Source organism: Orbicella faveolata, unplaced genomic scaffold (genome assembly GCF_042242905.1).
Source record: "Orbicella faveolata isolate gen_17 unplaced genomic scaffold, um_ofav_v1 contig_46, whole genome shotgun sequence".
NCBI lineage: Eukaryota > Metazoa > Cnidaria > Anthozoa > Scleractinia > Merulinidae > Orbicella > Orbicella faveolata.
In genome coordinates, this window is record NW_028301576.1 from 21272567 (window position 1) to 21289332 (window position 16766).

Consider the following 16766-nt stretch of genomic DNA (forward strand, 5'->3'; position numbering starts at 1 on the left):
TATTTGCTTACCGGCTATTCGTATTTAGCCTTTGTCTTTACCTCAATACAATTTTTAATTTCTGCCATAATTGTCATCAATATTTAAATTTGTGATTACTTGTCATAATTGTTAAACACTGCATTTTCAAAAGCTAACAGCACTCGCTTTATTTGCCAGAGTTTAATTACAAGATATTTCCTCTGTTATTACATTTTGCCAGTTTCTAATTAAACTTGTGGATTATTTTGCCAATAAGTTCACGTTCTGACCGACTGAGTTTGTGATGTCCGTTCAGTCCAATAGGACTTTATTTAACCACCTGTTATTTGCTCATTTATCTCAGTCATTGAAAGTTCAAACACTTGTTGTTATGTATACTTTAACTGTCTCGTCTAGATAATGCTATTAATATTTAGATATTTTGTTTTAAGTGAGAACTTGTGGAACGAAGCCGCTCCTTAACGCCATACAAATCATTAGCCATTCATTACTTTTGATTTCGTTGGATCGTTTTCAATTGAGAGTAATTTAGTTCGAACTTTTCCGTCCAAGTAACATACGCTGGTAACAATAAGTTCTTAAGTTGAAACTAGGATTTTTTTTATTATGTACCAGTCAAATCGAAGCTTCAACATCCCCTCACGGGAACTCCCCGGGCATTTGGACTTCACTTTTCAGTAGCTTCTATTATGCTTGTGATGATGTGTATGTAAACATGGTTTAATAGACAACACCAAAGAGAACCAAGGCCTAACATGCTACGAGGCACGAGGAGGACAGGTAACAGGTAATAACCAAAGAGAACCAATAACAAAGCTGACAAATTTTGATGTCGAATTATTATCAATAAACCCCTAATATAAAAGTAGCGTTTTGTCGATGTGGATCAACTGCATGTAAGTATTACACTAGACCAATTTTCTACTCGTAGAGAAACACCATGACGTAGAGAATATTTCAATTTAAAATAAGTATATTTAAGGTGTCTCCATAGGGTAATCATTTATGGCGTTGCGCGCGCAAGTGTTATGTTTTGAATGCTGTTTTTGCATTCGCTTTCACACCGAGTCCTCTCAAACTTATTACATATAATAAGCAATGATTAAATAGTATTTTGCTATCATCTCTGTTAAAATTTTGGGATTTAGTCTTGAATTTTAAATGTTCAAACAAATGTGTTTTTTACTGTTTTTATGGTTTTATTTGTGATTTTCATGAATTTCCTTCGGTGAAATCTTCCAAATTTTTACATCACATCGCTTCCAGTGGAATACGAATTTTAAACGCGAAAATAGTAGGGTTTGTAAAGGCAGTTTTTTCGATAATTTCAAATTTATGTCTTTTACCGCTGCAAAAAAATCTGGTCTTAAAGATTTCCCTGAAAAATGAGCTCCAACTAAAATAAAATATTTTCTACCAATCTGCCAAATTTAACAGAATTTCACCGAAGGAAACGCGAGAAAATTCACTCTCAGTTTTGCTTTTGTGCTCATGTTGACGTAATAAAATATCGAAAAACACTGCCGTTTTCCTTTGAGCGCGCGCAGATTACTTCCTCAGCGCTCGTGCGATCGTAAAACTATAGGGAGCCACCTTAATACCTCTGTTTTTATTGAAGCCAATTTTGTTAAATATTGGATACATCAGTAACAGAGAAACAATTACAAAGTTGCCAAATTTTGATGTCAAATTATTAAACCTTTAATTATATAAACTTTCATTAGTATAATTGAAGTAACCATATTAGCACTCTGTCGATGTAGAACATAACTATTAATTTATGTGCTACTACTGCAATGTCAGTGCCAGTCAATGCGAACTTTCAAATTTGCGTAGTTTCTTAAACTTTTTAAAAAATATATGAGTGTAAAATATGTTTGTTTCTGTTGAAATCATTTTTGTTTCTTCCTTGCTCTTGTTTCTTTTGCCTTCTGCACTGACTTTGCACGGTTTTCCTTAATTCTTTTTCTGAAGATGGCTAACTCAAATCTTCACTTCATTGAAGGAAAGGCAACACTTTTTAGCCAATGTGATAAGGCCGTCTTCCGCATCAATCCCCGCCTTTAAGGTCTCTTTAATAATTATAATACGGAACGAAGCTTGCGTAGGCCTTTGGTTTTAAACCAATCCGCCACGAATCCGCAATCTTTTCCTTTGAATTCATCAAAGTTTGTCTCCGCCATGATTTATCAACCCCTATGGATTCAGCGGGACACGTGACATGATATCGAGGCTAGGCATCAAATTACCCACCCGGTATGAGTGGTGATCAAATGCCCCGCCCCCGGGAAGACTAAGATGATCAAATCCCCTCTCCCCGCGGGTAGGAAAAGGCGTCAAATGCCCGGGGTATACCCGGGGGGGGGGGGATGTTGAAACTTCGATTTGACTGCTATATTAGTTGCACTATCCTTAAAGGACTTTGTATTTCGTTGTAATTGCTTTTCACATCTTTGAGCAATAGCTGGTTTTCACATGACGTCACTAAAATTCGAACTACAAAACTATTGATCTTCCTGAGATTTTACTTAAATGACGTATAAGAGCAGCTGAAAACTAATATTCAGACAAATTTCGCTCCGAATGGGTTTTTGGTTTTGTGATACACTACGCTTGAATTTCTAAGCTTTTGCGTGACGCGGCATTTAAGTGACGGCCTAGAGAGCTGTCATGATGGTTAAAAAAGTGACTTATTTCGGGGAACTTGGCTATCTGTACAGTTCATGTCTTAGAAAAAGTATTATTTTAATGTTTTAGAGTTCCTCGAGGGATAAATTCACGCTTTTGTAGCAAAACTCAGTGACAGATGTTTCTGTTGGTTTCCGGTCGCCATGTTGGTGCCCATACGGATGGGCACCAGCATGGCGTCTCCATACAAATCTCTACAAATTTGGGTAAAAAATTTCTCCGCATATCTCGCATAAGAAAAATTGCTGTGGCCAGAATTTTGGCGAGAGTCTTTGCATATTTACCTTCCCAGATTCTGGACTTTATATATTGACCGGTGTTGATTTTTATTTTGATCTATTTTGAATTGCCTGACACTGAAAACCAGCAATAGACGCTGGTAAAAGTCATACATAAGCGATCGCAGTTGCAAAGCTCTTTCGATCACATTTCGATTAAATTTTATGCACTTTTTCGAGAAAACAAACACTGCTCTTAGAACCAAGCAGTCGAAGTTATTGCTGTTAATTGGTTGTCCAGTTCGTTACTAGATCCCAGTACCCAAGAGTGTAACGGCTCTTCCTTGCAAGCGAGTGCCCCGGTTTGTGTCTTATTAGGGAGCTTAAGCAATGACGACGGCGACCCCGAGGACAACGCCTAGTAAAAAATGAATTTATGTTTTACCTTCGAATTTCGCAACTGTCTTGATCTGTTTAGTGCGCCTTTTGGTCTCAGAACTTGCTCAAGCTAAATATGCAACGCCAGCGTTCAATTCCAAATGAAAATGCGAAAATTAGTTGCCGTCGTTCGCATTCTCCAAAATACGCAGAACTTAGTCATTTCACATTGTTGTTTTGCAGAGGACGCAAAAGAAATGTACAAAGATTTATAACGCACGTGCACAGCCATTGTTTTGCTTATTAAACCCTTCAGTTTGATTGGTGGTTCCTGTTGCCGTCGTGATTTGCTTTAGCTCCCTCGTCGTACTAATTAATAGGGAGTTTTAGCAAACCACGACGTCGGCGACGGCGACGAGAACGACATTAAACAAAAGGTTTAATAGAGAGTTTTAGTAATGACGACGGTGATGAAGACGACGCCTTGGAAAAAATTAATTTATATTTTACCTTCGAACGTCACAACTCTGTAAATCAGTTCAGTACGCCTATCGGTCTAAAAGCTTGCTCAGGCTAAACATGCACCGACAGTGTTCAGTTCAAAAGAAGTTACCAAAAACTTAGCCATTCGCGTTTTCCAAAATACATAGAACTTAGTCAGTTCATGCTGTTGTTTTGCAGAAGACGGCAAAGAAATGTACCAAGCTAAGATTCAAAACGCACGTGCACAGCCATTGTTCTGCTCATTAAACCTTTTGCTTGGTGTCGCTCTCGTCGCCGTCGCCGTCGTGGTTTGCTAAAACTCCCTAATGAGCAGAACAATTGCTGTGCACGTGTGTTTTGAATCTTGGTACATTTCTTTGCCGTCTTCTGCAAAACAACAGCATGAACTGACTAAGTTCTATGTATTTTGGAGAACGCGAATCGCAATGGCTAATTTTTGGTATCTTCTTTTGAACTGAACACTGTCGGTGCATGTTTAGCCTGAGCAAGTTTTTAGACCGATAGGCGTACTGAACTGATTTACAGAGTTGCGACATTCGAAGGTAAAGTATAAATTCATTTTTTACAAGGCGTCGTCCCCATCGCCGTCGTCATTGCTAAAACTCTCTATTTCTCAGGAAAAGGACGGGTTCCTATATAAAAAGGACCAGGATGCTCGTCGGAAAGTTTGAAAAGAACCCCTAAGAGGTTCCAAGATCCTGTGTTGTGCGCTTGGCTAAAATATTTTCTGCCCCTAAAAGGTACCAAAACTAAAACAACAATTTAACTGACACTGCCTTTTTTTGGTGCAAAACCTTAAAGGGGCTGCGAAAGCTCCTGCTGAGGACCTCTTGGGCTGAACACTAAGAGGCACCAAAACTGTTTTTTAATCCCTGAAAGGTACGACGAGAACCCCCGTGTTCTTTACATGGGGTCCCTTCCCCCGGGAATTATCTCGTTGATGAGTCATTCAGAGTTCGCCAGTTCCAGTTCGTTTACAAAAGAAAAATCTTCCGTTACAATATACTGCTATTTTAAATAGGACTAACTTTATATAAACAGTGATTTTGTAGCTCCTTGACTGGGGCGAATTCAACGCCCATTTGTTTATTTTGTTCTGTCCTTCACCGGACATGGTGGCTTTTTCTGTTGGGCCCAGTCCACACTACGCCGGAGATATTTGAAAATGCAACTTTATTTCTACGGTTAGGCCTACCGTCCTCACTAAATCATCACACAAACGGAGCTTTTTGAAACTGCTCTTCAAACCGGAGGAATTTGAAAACGTCGGCCTTTTGTTTCCGTGTGAACAGAAAACATTTGAAAAAGGAGCTTTTCAAAAACGATGGCGTGACGATAATCATGTGATTTCCATGGCTTAGTTTTACTCAAACACATGCAAATCCAAACTGACTGGTGATTGTTGCAATCAGCCAAAAATCGGAACATTTTAACATCTGTCAAGTGACACCAGGAGCCATAATCGAGGACGGAGACCGTAAGTCTTGGGATCCGCGCGCACCTATGATCTGGGGCAATTTTTCTATTTTTAGAACAAATTGCGCCATCCTGACGTCATATCCGCGCGGATCCACGCACATGTCGGGGGCTCTCACGTGGATGTTGTCACGTTGCCTGATCAAATGGTGAGAGTTGAGAGACCTTGAGAGATAGTCTTGCGTATTTTTCTCAGCGATGGCAGAGAACGAGGCACCGAATACAAACCAGGGTGCTTATATGTAGTTTTACGCTCTGAGCTAACGGAAAACTCTCTACTCTGGTATCGAGTTAATTTGTGAGTTTCTCAGACAATGGTTAATCATAACCAAAAGCTGTTTTGATGGTTTCTTATTGTTTCTGCTTGTTTGGTGAGTTTGCAAAAGTTTTTGAAAGGAAACTCTGACGCGTACAATTAGCTCATTTGCATAGTGCAGCTCGTGCACTTTCAAGTCCGAGTCGGTGTTTTCAATTGTCAACAAATCTTGACAAAGATTTCTTTCGTTATCTTTTGTGCTGAGATGCTGCAACAAATTTCACGAACGCAAAAAAGGCTACTAACATCATGCGTGTTTCTTCAACATAATCGTAGTGAAGTTTTACACTGCGAAAATGAAAATAGACAAGGAGTTTTGATAACTCGATCAACAAAATCGAAATCGTTATTCGAAGTTGATTAAAGAAAGCGTCATCGTAACTTTGCTGATTATTTCTGCTTTATTCGCATATTTTCAGCTTAGCTTTTAATATGTTCTCCAACATTTATCAATCTTAACCATATTCAAAAACTATACAGTTATTGTCTAAGTTCGATGTACGCTTTCACACGAAAGTGCAGCGGAAGTACAATTTGTCATGTTTACTGACTGCACAAAACAAGCATCGGCGGGCGCTCTCGTTCATCGGCGACAGAGAATTTACTGAACTTTTACACGAATGAAACTGAGCAGTTTCTACGGACGTAAAGTTATTGGGCCTTGATGAAACATCAAGCGTTGCTTACAATTCAGGCGATTCTAGGTCGGTCAGTCGTAGTGTTCGCCCACTTTATTTTTTAGGATTATGTTTCGATTTGATCAACTTGGGTAAATAATTGTAGAAGACTCTTTCCTCGGGGTCTCGTGCTGCTGCATTAGATGAAGAATATGGCGGGCAGTCACGGCTCCATGCGCTCCGAAATAATTCTCGTATTCTTGCTGTTCAACTTGTGGACTCTTGACTGGCAGATTTATATTCGCATTCCTAACACTCCCGGGGTTTCCAATATGTTCACATATGGATCCCAGAGGCGAATTTCAACCTACAACAGCTCACTACCGTGCAAAGTTGATTTCATCCGAATGAAAGTCAAGAAATATTTTAGTGCCAGGATCAGTCGCTATCCAAACTCCACCTCATCATTCCAACTTAGCTGCATAACCATCAGTGGCGACATTTGTCCTGACCCAGGACCTCCAAGAAAGCTCAACTGTCAAACCAGCGCCGGTTTGAGCGTCCTTTATTTAAACGCAAGAAGTGTCAAAACCTTCGTCCCGCTTGATGGTAATCCTTCGTGCAAAATATGCAAATTAACTATTTTACAACAGTTGGTTTACCGCCGCTCGTACGATGTTGTGTCCATTTGCGAGACATGGCTCAACGACACAGTGCTATCATCTGAAATACTTACTGGGTATAACATCTATCGTAAGGATAGAACAGGAAAGACCGGAGGTGGAGTGCTGATTGCTGTTAAAATTGACATCCGGTCTAACCGCCGCTTTGACTTAGAGAGAGAACAAATCGAACTTGTAGCCGTTGAGCTGTTTAAGGATAGCTCTAAACCAGTTATCCTTTACACATTTTATCATCCAGATCCTGGTCCTGACGATCTAAATCTGCTGAACCACTCTCTTCAACAAAATTCCGAAATGGTCTGTATGGTCTTAGTTGGCGATTTCAATCTTCCATCAATTAAATGGTCACTGGACGAGTCTACCTCAACTAGCTTAGGCGGAACGGCGGAAGAGGAACTATTCTTAACTCTCAGAAAACTAATGGAATTTTTTAACTCTTATTATTCGTAGTATGTTTGAAATTGTAAGTCCAGTTTATTATTTGTAACCATTTTTAATAGTAACTTAATTAAGTATTTTATTGTAAATAATATCGTATTTTAGCATTTTATTGTAAATAATATATTTTTAGCATTCTAATTATTTTAAGCTGAGGGCCCCAAGTTTATCAGTAACTTAAGTTACTGTCACGGGTCACCCTCATTAAATAAAGTCTTTCACTTCACTTCAGGAAGCTTTTTCTGACCTTATGGAGGATAATTTTCTTCGTCAGTTTATCAAAAGTCCAACGCATATTGCTGGAAACAAACTTGATATGCTTCTATGTAACTTCTCCGAAGTCATAGACCATGTTTCTACAACTTCTCCTTTGCAAAATGAATTTCCCTCTGACCATTATTTGGTGGACTTTTTTATCCGACTGAAATTCAAGCGATCAAAGCGTGTGCGCCGTAAAACGCACGACTACAAAAGGGCAGATTTTGACGATCTGCGAAGTCGCCTACAGCTGCTACCTTCTGACATGTCGCACTCCGACGATGTTGACATCTATTGGTCTCGGTGGAAAGATTTATTTCTAGCAGCAGTTGCTGAATGCGTCCCAATGAAGACCATTGGAGACACCAACTCTCCTCCTTGAATAGACAGGGAAGTTAAGTCTGCATTACGCAGAAAGTACCGTGCCCTGAGGAAATATCGTGAAAACAAAACCGTGGAACGGAAGCTAAAGCTTAGATCTTTAAGCAATGAAATCAAGAAACTTGTTCGACAAAAAGATCGCGACTATCTCCTTAAAATTGAAGGCTCTTTAAAGGAAAACCCTAAACTATTCTGGAACTATCACAAAGCTATCCTACATCATCGACCGGGCTCGAATACTGAGATCACCTTTGACGAGAAATCAGCAAAAACTGCAGCCGAAAAGGCTGAGCTTTTCAATGCTTATTTCTGCTATGTGTTTACATCATCCAAGCAGGACAAAGCACGCAGTTTGCAAATGTATCCCATGAGAATAAATACGGAACTTTCTGAGATCACACCATCTTTCATGATCAACGAGGTGAGAGATTGCTCGTTTATTTTGGATCCGTCAAAAGCCACTGGCCCCGATGGAATTCCTGCGCGTATTCTTAAAGAGTGCAATGAGCAGATCGCGCCAAGTCTTTGTTCCCTATTCAACCATTCTCTGCGTACTGGGCGGTTCCCATCAGAATGGAAGTCAGCTGATGTTACTCCGGTTCATAAAAAAGATCTTTTAGAGCCAGCTGAAAATTACAGACCAATCTCACTTTTACGAATTGTGAGTAAAGTTATGGAACGCTGCGTTTGTAATAGACTTTATTCCCATGTCTCGCAATCTATTACATCCTTACAACACGGATTCATGCGTTCCCGTTCATGTTCTTCGCAACTCTTATCCGTACTCCATTCAATTGGGGAGGCACTCGACAAAAATTAACAGACGGATATTTTGTACCTTGATTTTGCCAAGGCCTTCGACACAGTTGATCACGTCATTCTTATTGAAAAGCTGAAATGGTACGGTGTCACAGGTCAACTGTTAGATTGGTTTTCTGACTACCTAAAGGACAGATCGCAGAGAGTTGTGATTGACGGCACCGCCTCTGAGCGTCTACCGGTCACTTCCGGTGTACCCCAGGGTAGTCTTGTCGGCCCACTCCTCTTTGTAATATTTATCAATGACCTCCCTGATGTCATCCATGAGCAAACCAGCACCGCCCTGTATGCTGATGATACCAAGCTGCACCGCACTATTTTGTCAGTGAAGGACTGTGCTATTCTCCAGCAGGATCTGACAAGTTTAAACACCTGGAGCCACGAATCAAATATGAAGTCCAACGCCTCCAAATGCAAAGCGCTAACAATTACGCGAAAGAAAACACCTGTAAATCATGAATATCACCTTGGCGAGGTAAACATACAACGCGTTCAGGAAGAAAAAGACCTCGGGGTAACTATTACTAAAAATCTAACCTGGGACTCGCATGTAACGCGTATTGTACTCAAGGCTAATAGAATGCTGGGACTCTTAAAGAGAACTTGCCCACTTATGACCGACATCAAAGTAAGGCGGACACTTTATCTATCTCTCGTGAAGTCACAGCTTACTTATGCCACGGAAGTTTGGTCTCCTGCTAGTGTAAATTTGAGAACAATCTTAGAAAGAATGCAGAGGCGCGCCACTCGCTGGATACTAAGAACTAGAATCGGCGAGATGTCCTACAAACAACGATTGCTGACTCTTCGCTTGTTACCACTAACATATGACAGGGAACTGAGAGATCTTTTATTTCTCTATAACTGTATTTCTGGATATACTGACCTAAAAATTGAACGATATGTTACTTTTACCACACATGGCCGGTCCCGCTCTAAGAACCCCACCCTCGTACTAAAACCTGCTTACTGTAAAACCGCAACTTTTCAAGCTTCTTTTTTCAATAGAATTGTAAAACCCTGGAACACTATCTGTAATCTCGCCCCTCAGGACAAATTTTCTAGCCCAAGTTTATTCAAATATTTTTTGCACGCCACTTATTTTACTTTACTGGACACTACCTATGATATCGACATGCCCTGCTCCTGGTTCCTCTTCCGTAACTGCCCTTGCCACCGCTCTTAATTTTCTGTGACTAATATTATCCGCATCTTGTTTTAAACTATTGTAATTAATTAGATTTAACTATAATTTTTAACAATAAGTAATTATTAGATTTTATTGTAATTTTTATCAAATTTAAGATTTTCTATCACCATTCTTACTAGCTTCTAGGGTTGCGCCTCGCATGGGTAACTTTATTTTCCCGTTCGCGCAATTCCTATTGGTCCTTTTTCTTCTTTTAATTATATTGTAATTTTGTGACCAATAAAGTTGATAGACAAACTAGCAGTTATTTTGTTTTACTTTTCGGTCGCGATAGACTGGCAAATTCCTCGCAAGCGTGTGGCAAGAGGAGCTAGGAAACTATGAAGTCCTAAAGCTCTGCTATATCTAAATATATCCAGCTAGTTTTTTGCTGTGTAATGGAAAAGCTGTTAATCTTCAACATATGTGAAATTTAAAATGGAGTAATGTATAGCTCATGTAAAAGAAGCATCCGTCGGAACACAACTTGGTCAGCTATATATGTCTAAGCTTAAAGCGGAACGTACCTAAATTCGACACTGTCTTACTTCACTCAAACTGGAGCAGCTTACGACGAAGACACTTAAGCAAAATTCCAACAGACGTAAACGCGTTAAGTTGTGGGCCAAAAACATGAAAAAAATTCGGGAATTTCGGACGCCATTCCCCCCGCGCGACACCCGCAAAAATCCTCGCAGCATGTACGCGCGTGTGCGCAGGCGATGGCGCAATTTGTTCTAAAAATAGAATTATTGTCCCATATCATGGGGACAACCCCAATACTAGAAATGGCGCGCGCTTACGGTCTCCGTCCCCGATTATGGCTCCTGGTGACACTAGATAATTTGTCCACTGGGTTTGGTGCAAAATAAGGTTATTTCCAGAGGAAGCCTGTAAAAAGCACTGAAAACAAGAATTAACTGTCAAAACTTTAGTTCATCCCACAGAACGAACAGAAACTTACAAGATCAGGAGCCCATCACCAATGGGCTCCTGATAGAGGACGTAACTGCCATGGTACTCCGTTTGGACGCTATTATCCGTGGGAGAATGGGTATAGTTATGGTTTCGGACGAGAAAGACTAGAAACTATATGAGGGGAAAAAATGGCGGCCGGCTTGGTTCGTCAAATGGATTCCCAAACGGAATAGAAAAGAAGTGTCTTCCTACCTCAATGTTAACATTGATATGTTCAAAAGCGAAAAAAAATCATCTACTTGACGCTAAACTTGACGTTTAGACTCTACGTTTTGAGAACAAGGCGGTGCTGAGGGCTTGAGTCTAGCTGAGTTTAGTCGCCATGGTGAGTTACGAAACGTAAACTGTTGATAATGGAGGGCATATACGTATTTGTCTATAAATTTTAAATTGAGCTGATTGTCATTTTATCATTTTCTTGATTCGTTTTGCTGCTTTGTATTGTTTTTTTTTTTTGTTTTTTTTGTTTTTTTTGTTTTTTCCGAAATGGAGTGAGACCTTTCAAAGATGACCCTTCATTTTGTGTCAGTGACAGTTGAAATTCAAATATGCTGTTTTTTAGTGCTAGGTGCTAGTGCTAATAATCTCAACTACATGTCTAACGTTATTATCATTTCTATAATTAATACCGAAAGGCATGATAAATTTGATATCAGAAAAACTAACTCCAACAAAACCTTTTTCTACTTTCAACATCAATGTGATCTATTTTTCAGTTGAAGTTTTAGTTACAGGCTTAGGCTCATTGAACATACATGTACATATACCTGTAAAGCTTAAGGCTACGTGTGTTATGTTGCTATGGTACATTGATTAGTAATAGTAATTGGACCGAATGGAGTGCAATTCAGGAAGTAATTGTGCAAGTGAAGCACGAGGCTGATTTGAAATCACAAGCACGATTACTCCCTGAATTGTACAACACAAGGTCCAATTACTAATTAATCGTATCTATAACAAATTTAGGAACTAAAAATGTCTTTTGAGAACTTCTTTTGAGCGAAAATGTCTGTAGCGCTTTTCATAAGTTGTGAAAACTGCAGGAAACATCGCGAAGGAAGCCATTAATTAGCACGCATAATTAAGGGCACAGAATTGAGCACTGAAGATGTGAGCTGCTAGGGGGGTCTGGGGGCATGCTCCTCCAGAAAATTTTGTTACCTAGAGGTTCAGAAATGCTATTTCCAGCATTCTCAAAGGGCTATTTGTAATTTTAAGTATGGTAAAAAACTCAGTTTTTCAAGGGCATCTTTTGGAGATCTTTTGTTGAACAAAAAACAAAAGAGACCTTTTGTTTCGCTAAACGACAAATTCACCAAAATGTGGCATTTGTCGCTAGTTGTTCAAAGCAATACAAGTTTTATTATTCATATAATAACGCTAATGTCTTGCTGTTGCTTCGTTAGCGCAAGCAAATAAGGCGCTGAATGGGCCGGATTCAAGTTTGTTTTGTTGTGACACCTGTTCAATACGAGGTCGGGCAATTTTTTTTCCCAGTCTATTTCCCTACTTCTTTCAAAAATCAAAACATTGTATTTAAAAAAAAAACTGTGCTGTTGAAACTGCTTAAAGTAACTGCTACCTTGCGTCGAAATCCACCTTCGAAGGATTCGCTCCAAAAGATGTCGCTTGGAAAACTGAGTTTTTTTTGCATAGTATTACATTATTTCTGAAAAACGAAACGCAAATCAACAAAAACAATTATGCAACAATGCTTTTCATGTCAAAACAAGTCAATCTGCCAAAAATTGGCTCGATCCTACAAAAAATGAAAATCACCCCCAAAAGCGATATATGCCCTTTTTGCATGAAATCCTTCAATTCTTTTAGTGCTCTTGGCAATTATTCTTCATTTACATGTATCTTTTGTCTTTAGTTGATTTTTCAGGTATTTATAAATGTAACACCCTTCTAACATTTGTTGTTACTGTAAATACTCTTGGTCTGAAAATTAAAAAAAACTTCTGCAGAATTCAAAAGCAAGACATATACATATTAGGTATATGCTCAGTTAACTACACTACTGAAACTAGTTGACGTTTGTCATGTTGACTTCAGTCTAGCAAGAAACCAGGCGAGTCTGTGAAGGTGGTTGTAAGATGCCGTCCAATGAATGAAAAGGAAATAGCCCAAGGGCATCAAAGGTAGGACTGCTCTAAGCTGTGATAAATTTGCAGGTAATTTAAGAGGTCTTCCAATAAGCCAAATCCCTGATTCTGAAAATCCTGTTGGGACCCTCTAATTTATTTTGCATTGCCAGCTTATTCACAGTCTCCAGCAACATATAAACTTAAAAACCTACATGTATCTCAATTTGCTAGTTTCAATCTAGTAAATTGAGATAGGCAGGTTCTTAAATTTCTATGTTGCTGGAGACTGTGAACAAGCCAGCAACGTAAGATAAATTAGAGGGTCCCAATAGGTTTTTGGCAATCTGGGATCTGGCTTATTTGAAGGCCAGGATTCAGGATTTTGCAGGAAAAGAGGGAAGAGATTCAGGATTTAAATTTCTGAATGAATTTCTTTAGTTTCTGAATGGAATTTACGGCTTAAAAATTGAAATGCATTTTCAAGTAACTTGCTGACAAACAGAAAACATCATTGTACATGTACATGTATGCCAGCATCCATGACAATTCTTTTTGCGTAGTAGAATTTTAAAATTTGTTTTCATTTAGTATTCTCAAAGAATCGTTAAATAGTCTTGTGATACAAACTAAATATGATTTTGAAAGGGAATTACTTCATTATAATGGGTGCTAGGAGAAAATATTACTATTTTTGTATTCGGTTCTGTCGCTACGCCACTCTGACCAATATATGAATTCATATATTTTCTCTCAACTAGCTGCCAATACATGTAGAATGGGGTAGTGTTGTCTCAAAACTGCATTTACAATTATAGTTTATATTACATGTACATGTATATTAACTTACAAATTCCTGCAGTTACACTGTAACTACACATTATGATGTTTTCAGACTGCTACAGCTGTACGTGTTTGACTAACTTATTGATTCTAACATGTCTAAATTGTGATGTTATTCTTTTTATGCTTTAAGGATAATTGAGATGAATGTTAAAAAAGGGACAATAGAAATCACCAACCCAGCTAAGAAAGAAGAAGTGCCACGCATTTTCACTTATGATTCAGTTTATGACTGGAAGTGAGTTAGTCATTGATTAAAAGTTATGTGTATTAAATAGGGGGACTGCCTTGTACATGTAAAAGCCCATAGGGTTTCTTCAGTTTCCGTCCAGAATAGTTATCCTATTTTTGTCACAAATCATATGGTAAATGATTTTTAAACATGGGTAAATACAATATGTAAACAATCAATCAATCATCTCATTCATACATACATGTACAGTGTAACCCAATTTAAGGCAGCAAAGAAGTGCATCCTGTGCTGACTTGTGGTCCGACTTCTAAGGGCACTAGGTCTATTATGATTAAGGGTTGAGAGGAGGTGATGGGAGAAGTCTACCCTAATTTGATGTCATTTAGCGCAAGATTGAATAGCTTGATACTAAGATACTACTCTGACAATGAAAGGATGTGATCTCATTGCTGGGCAGGCATATTTTTGTGCATACATTGTTCAAGTATGATTCCTGAAAATAACTTATTGGTTCTGCACTGCAAAGCCCAGCCCTCCAGCAGCTCAATACCAATAAAAAGAACTCCTTAATAAAGGACTTTGATCATTAATTGTTGCTGCCCATCCTCACTGAACAAATAACTTTAATTTATTGCCATGTCATGCCATGTAAACAGTCAAATGTGTGCACTCAGATAAGAAGAAATGTATTGAGTGTCACCACAAATTACCCTACCAAATTAATTATTAATATTAACAGTGGAGGCAACTTTTCTGTAGCTTAAAAATGTTACTCTTAGGATTTTACCTTTTAGGATTTAGGATTTTAGATTTTTTAAAGGATTAGGATTTTAATTTTAGGATTTTAAACTTAGGATTTCAATTTTAAAGTATTGTAAAGCGCCATGGACAATTAGTGGAAAATGGCGCTATATAAATGTATATTTATTTATTTATTTTATGATTTTGTCTTGATTATGTGTATACATGAATGGTTTAGGTGAAATTGTCCATTGAATAGGTTATTATAAAAGTTTGCTAAAAACTGCCATAATTTACCAGCTGGCATCTGCATTTTAACGTTGCTGTGCTTGTGATATTTATTTAGCTCAAAACAGATTGATCTCTATGATGAGACGTTTAGACAGTTGGTGGATTCTGTTCTTGAAGGGTATAATGGTAGGTTTTTTGCTTTATTTTGATTATGTATAACCAGTGGCAACAATAAATTAATTCATTAAAAAAGAAAAAAAAAATCACACTGCTTTTATTACAAACAATTAATACTTTGAGTGGCTTGGTCACACTTTTTTCCAGGTGAGCATTGTTTGGTTTTCTTTCTATTGTTTAATTCAATCTATGTTAAATTACATGGACTCTAAACTAACTTGTGATGGCCTTGGTTTGCAGTGAAATGGGTAGAGGAAAAATGTTTGATTGCTTGGTTTCGAGCTTCTAGGCGGAAATATAGCCCCACTTAATTGTAAGACTAATATTGTACAGTCAACTAAAGCTCCACTAACGGCCACTCTCGTAAGCTGTCAGCTGTACTTTCAGACACTTTTTATCAATTCCCGATTTTACCTCCTAGTCAAACTCTGTAATTTACACATTCTCGTAAGCGGATGCGAATAAAATTTTGAAAATGTAAATTGGATTTTTCTTTAGTGTAACGCCATCTCATAAGCAGACAACCCATGAATATTTGACTCTTGGCAATGAAGTTTGTCTCTAATTTGCAATAAATCAACTTACATGTAAGTAAGACCTTTGACAGTGCTCAACAGAACAGTAGTGGGGATCGGTTTTGTCAAATCTCCATTTGTTGGCGGCAAAGCAAGCTGTCCCTACAATTGAAATTAAAACATGTCAGAGTCTGATGTGAAATTTTTTAGTGTCACGTTGTGGCAGCGTTCTTCATGGTCCACTTTCCTTCTTGTTCTCGTAAGCAGATAGCTCTATTAACAAACACTTATTCTAATTCCGGAGGGACTGTCCCCTTATGAGAGGAGACTAAGTGTGTAAAAAGGTGAAGTACATTTTTCCCTCCAGGCCTTTAATTTTTCTTGGAGTACATAATTACACTGTATATGAATGGAACAAGACTTGACTTTTTTATTATAAATAAGTTACTTTGTGAATTTAAATGTACAGTATATTTTCTGCTAGGTACAATATTTGCTTATGGACAAACAGGAACAGGGAAAACATTTACCATGGAAGGTAATGTCAGTTAGAATAATTTGTACATACAGTGTATTGCCAATAATTATATAAAGCATTGTTAATAAAAATAAATGTGTACAATAAGCACTTAATGACTGCCCCCAAGGGAAACAGTAAGTTGTGTTTCCCTGAGACCCCTCAATGAACTTTGAGGTCGAGAGGGAAACAAAACTCACTGTTTCCTGTGGGACCAGTCATTAAGTGATTTGTTATACATGTACCTCCCAACTCAAAAATTGAAAAAAAAAAAAAAGCTGCAAAGAGAGATGTTTGCTTGAGGTGGGCTGGCTCACAAATTTGTTGCGGTTTCAAGGAGCACGACCTGATCACGTGTGAGTCCAAAGTTCAAGTTGTTGTTTCCCTAGGGAGTTAGTGAGTTTTGACCCATGACAGGTGACACATTCTCCTCCAATCGGAAAACGTACATGTATTTGAGTTGGGAGGTACATTGTATAGCAATAGCTCTTATTACAGTCAAGTTTGTGCATGGTCAAATATTCTTCTGTCTAAAAA

General features: G+C 38.4%; 1 protein-coding gene, 1 long non-coding RNA gene and 1 pseudogene across 2 annotated transcripts in view; all 3 read left to right on the forward strand.

Annotated features, from left to right (window-relative positions):
- LOC149098842 (uncharacterized) overlaps positions 1-16766 on the forward strand; it is a 176026-nt gene that overhangs the window by 106393 nt on the left and 52867 nt on the right. The gene's annotated exons all lie outside the window — the stretch shown is intronic.
- On the forward strand, positions 6391-11044 carry LOC149098851 (uncharacterized; annotated as a pseudogene).
- The window catches only part of LOC149098852 (kinesin-II 95 kDa subunit-like), a 29600-nt gene continuing 23845 nt past the window's right edge, over positions 11012-16766 (forward strand). Inside the window, exons 1-5 of the mRNA XM_089277025.1 lie at positions 11012-11250; positions 12984-13069; positions 13989-14093; positions 15136-15206; positions 16197-16250. Of these exons, the coding sequence (XP_089133151.1) occupies positions 11248-11250; positions 12984-13069; positions 13989-14093; positions 15136-15206; positions 16197-16250 (319 nt within the window). The 5' untranslated portion in view covers positions 11012-11247. The remainder of the gene's footprint in view (positions 11251-12983; positions 13070-13988; positions 14094-15135; positions 15207-16196; positions 16251-16766) is intronic.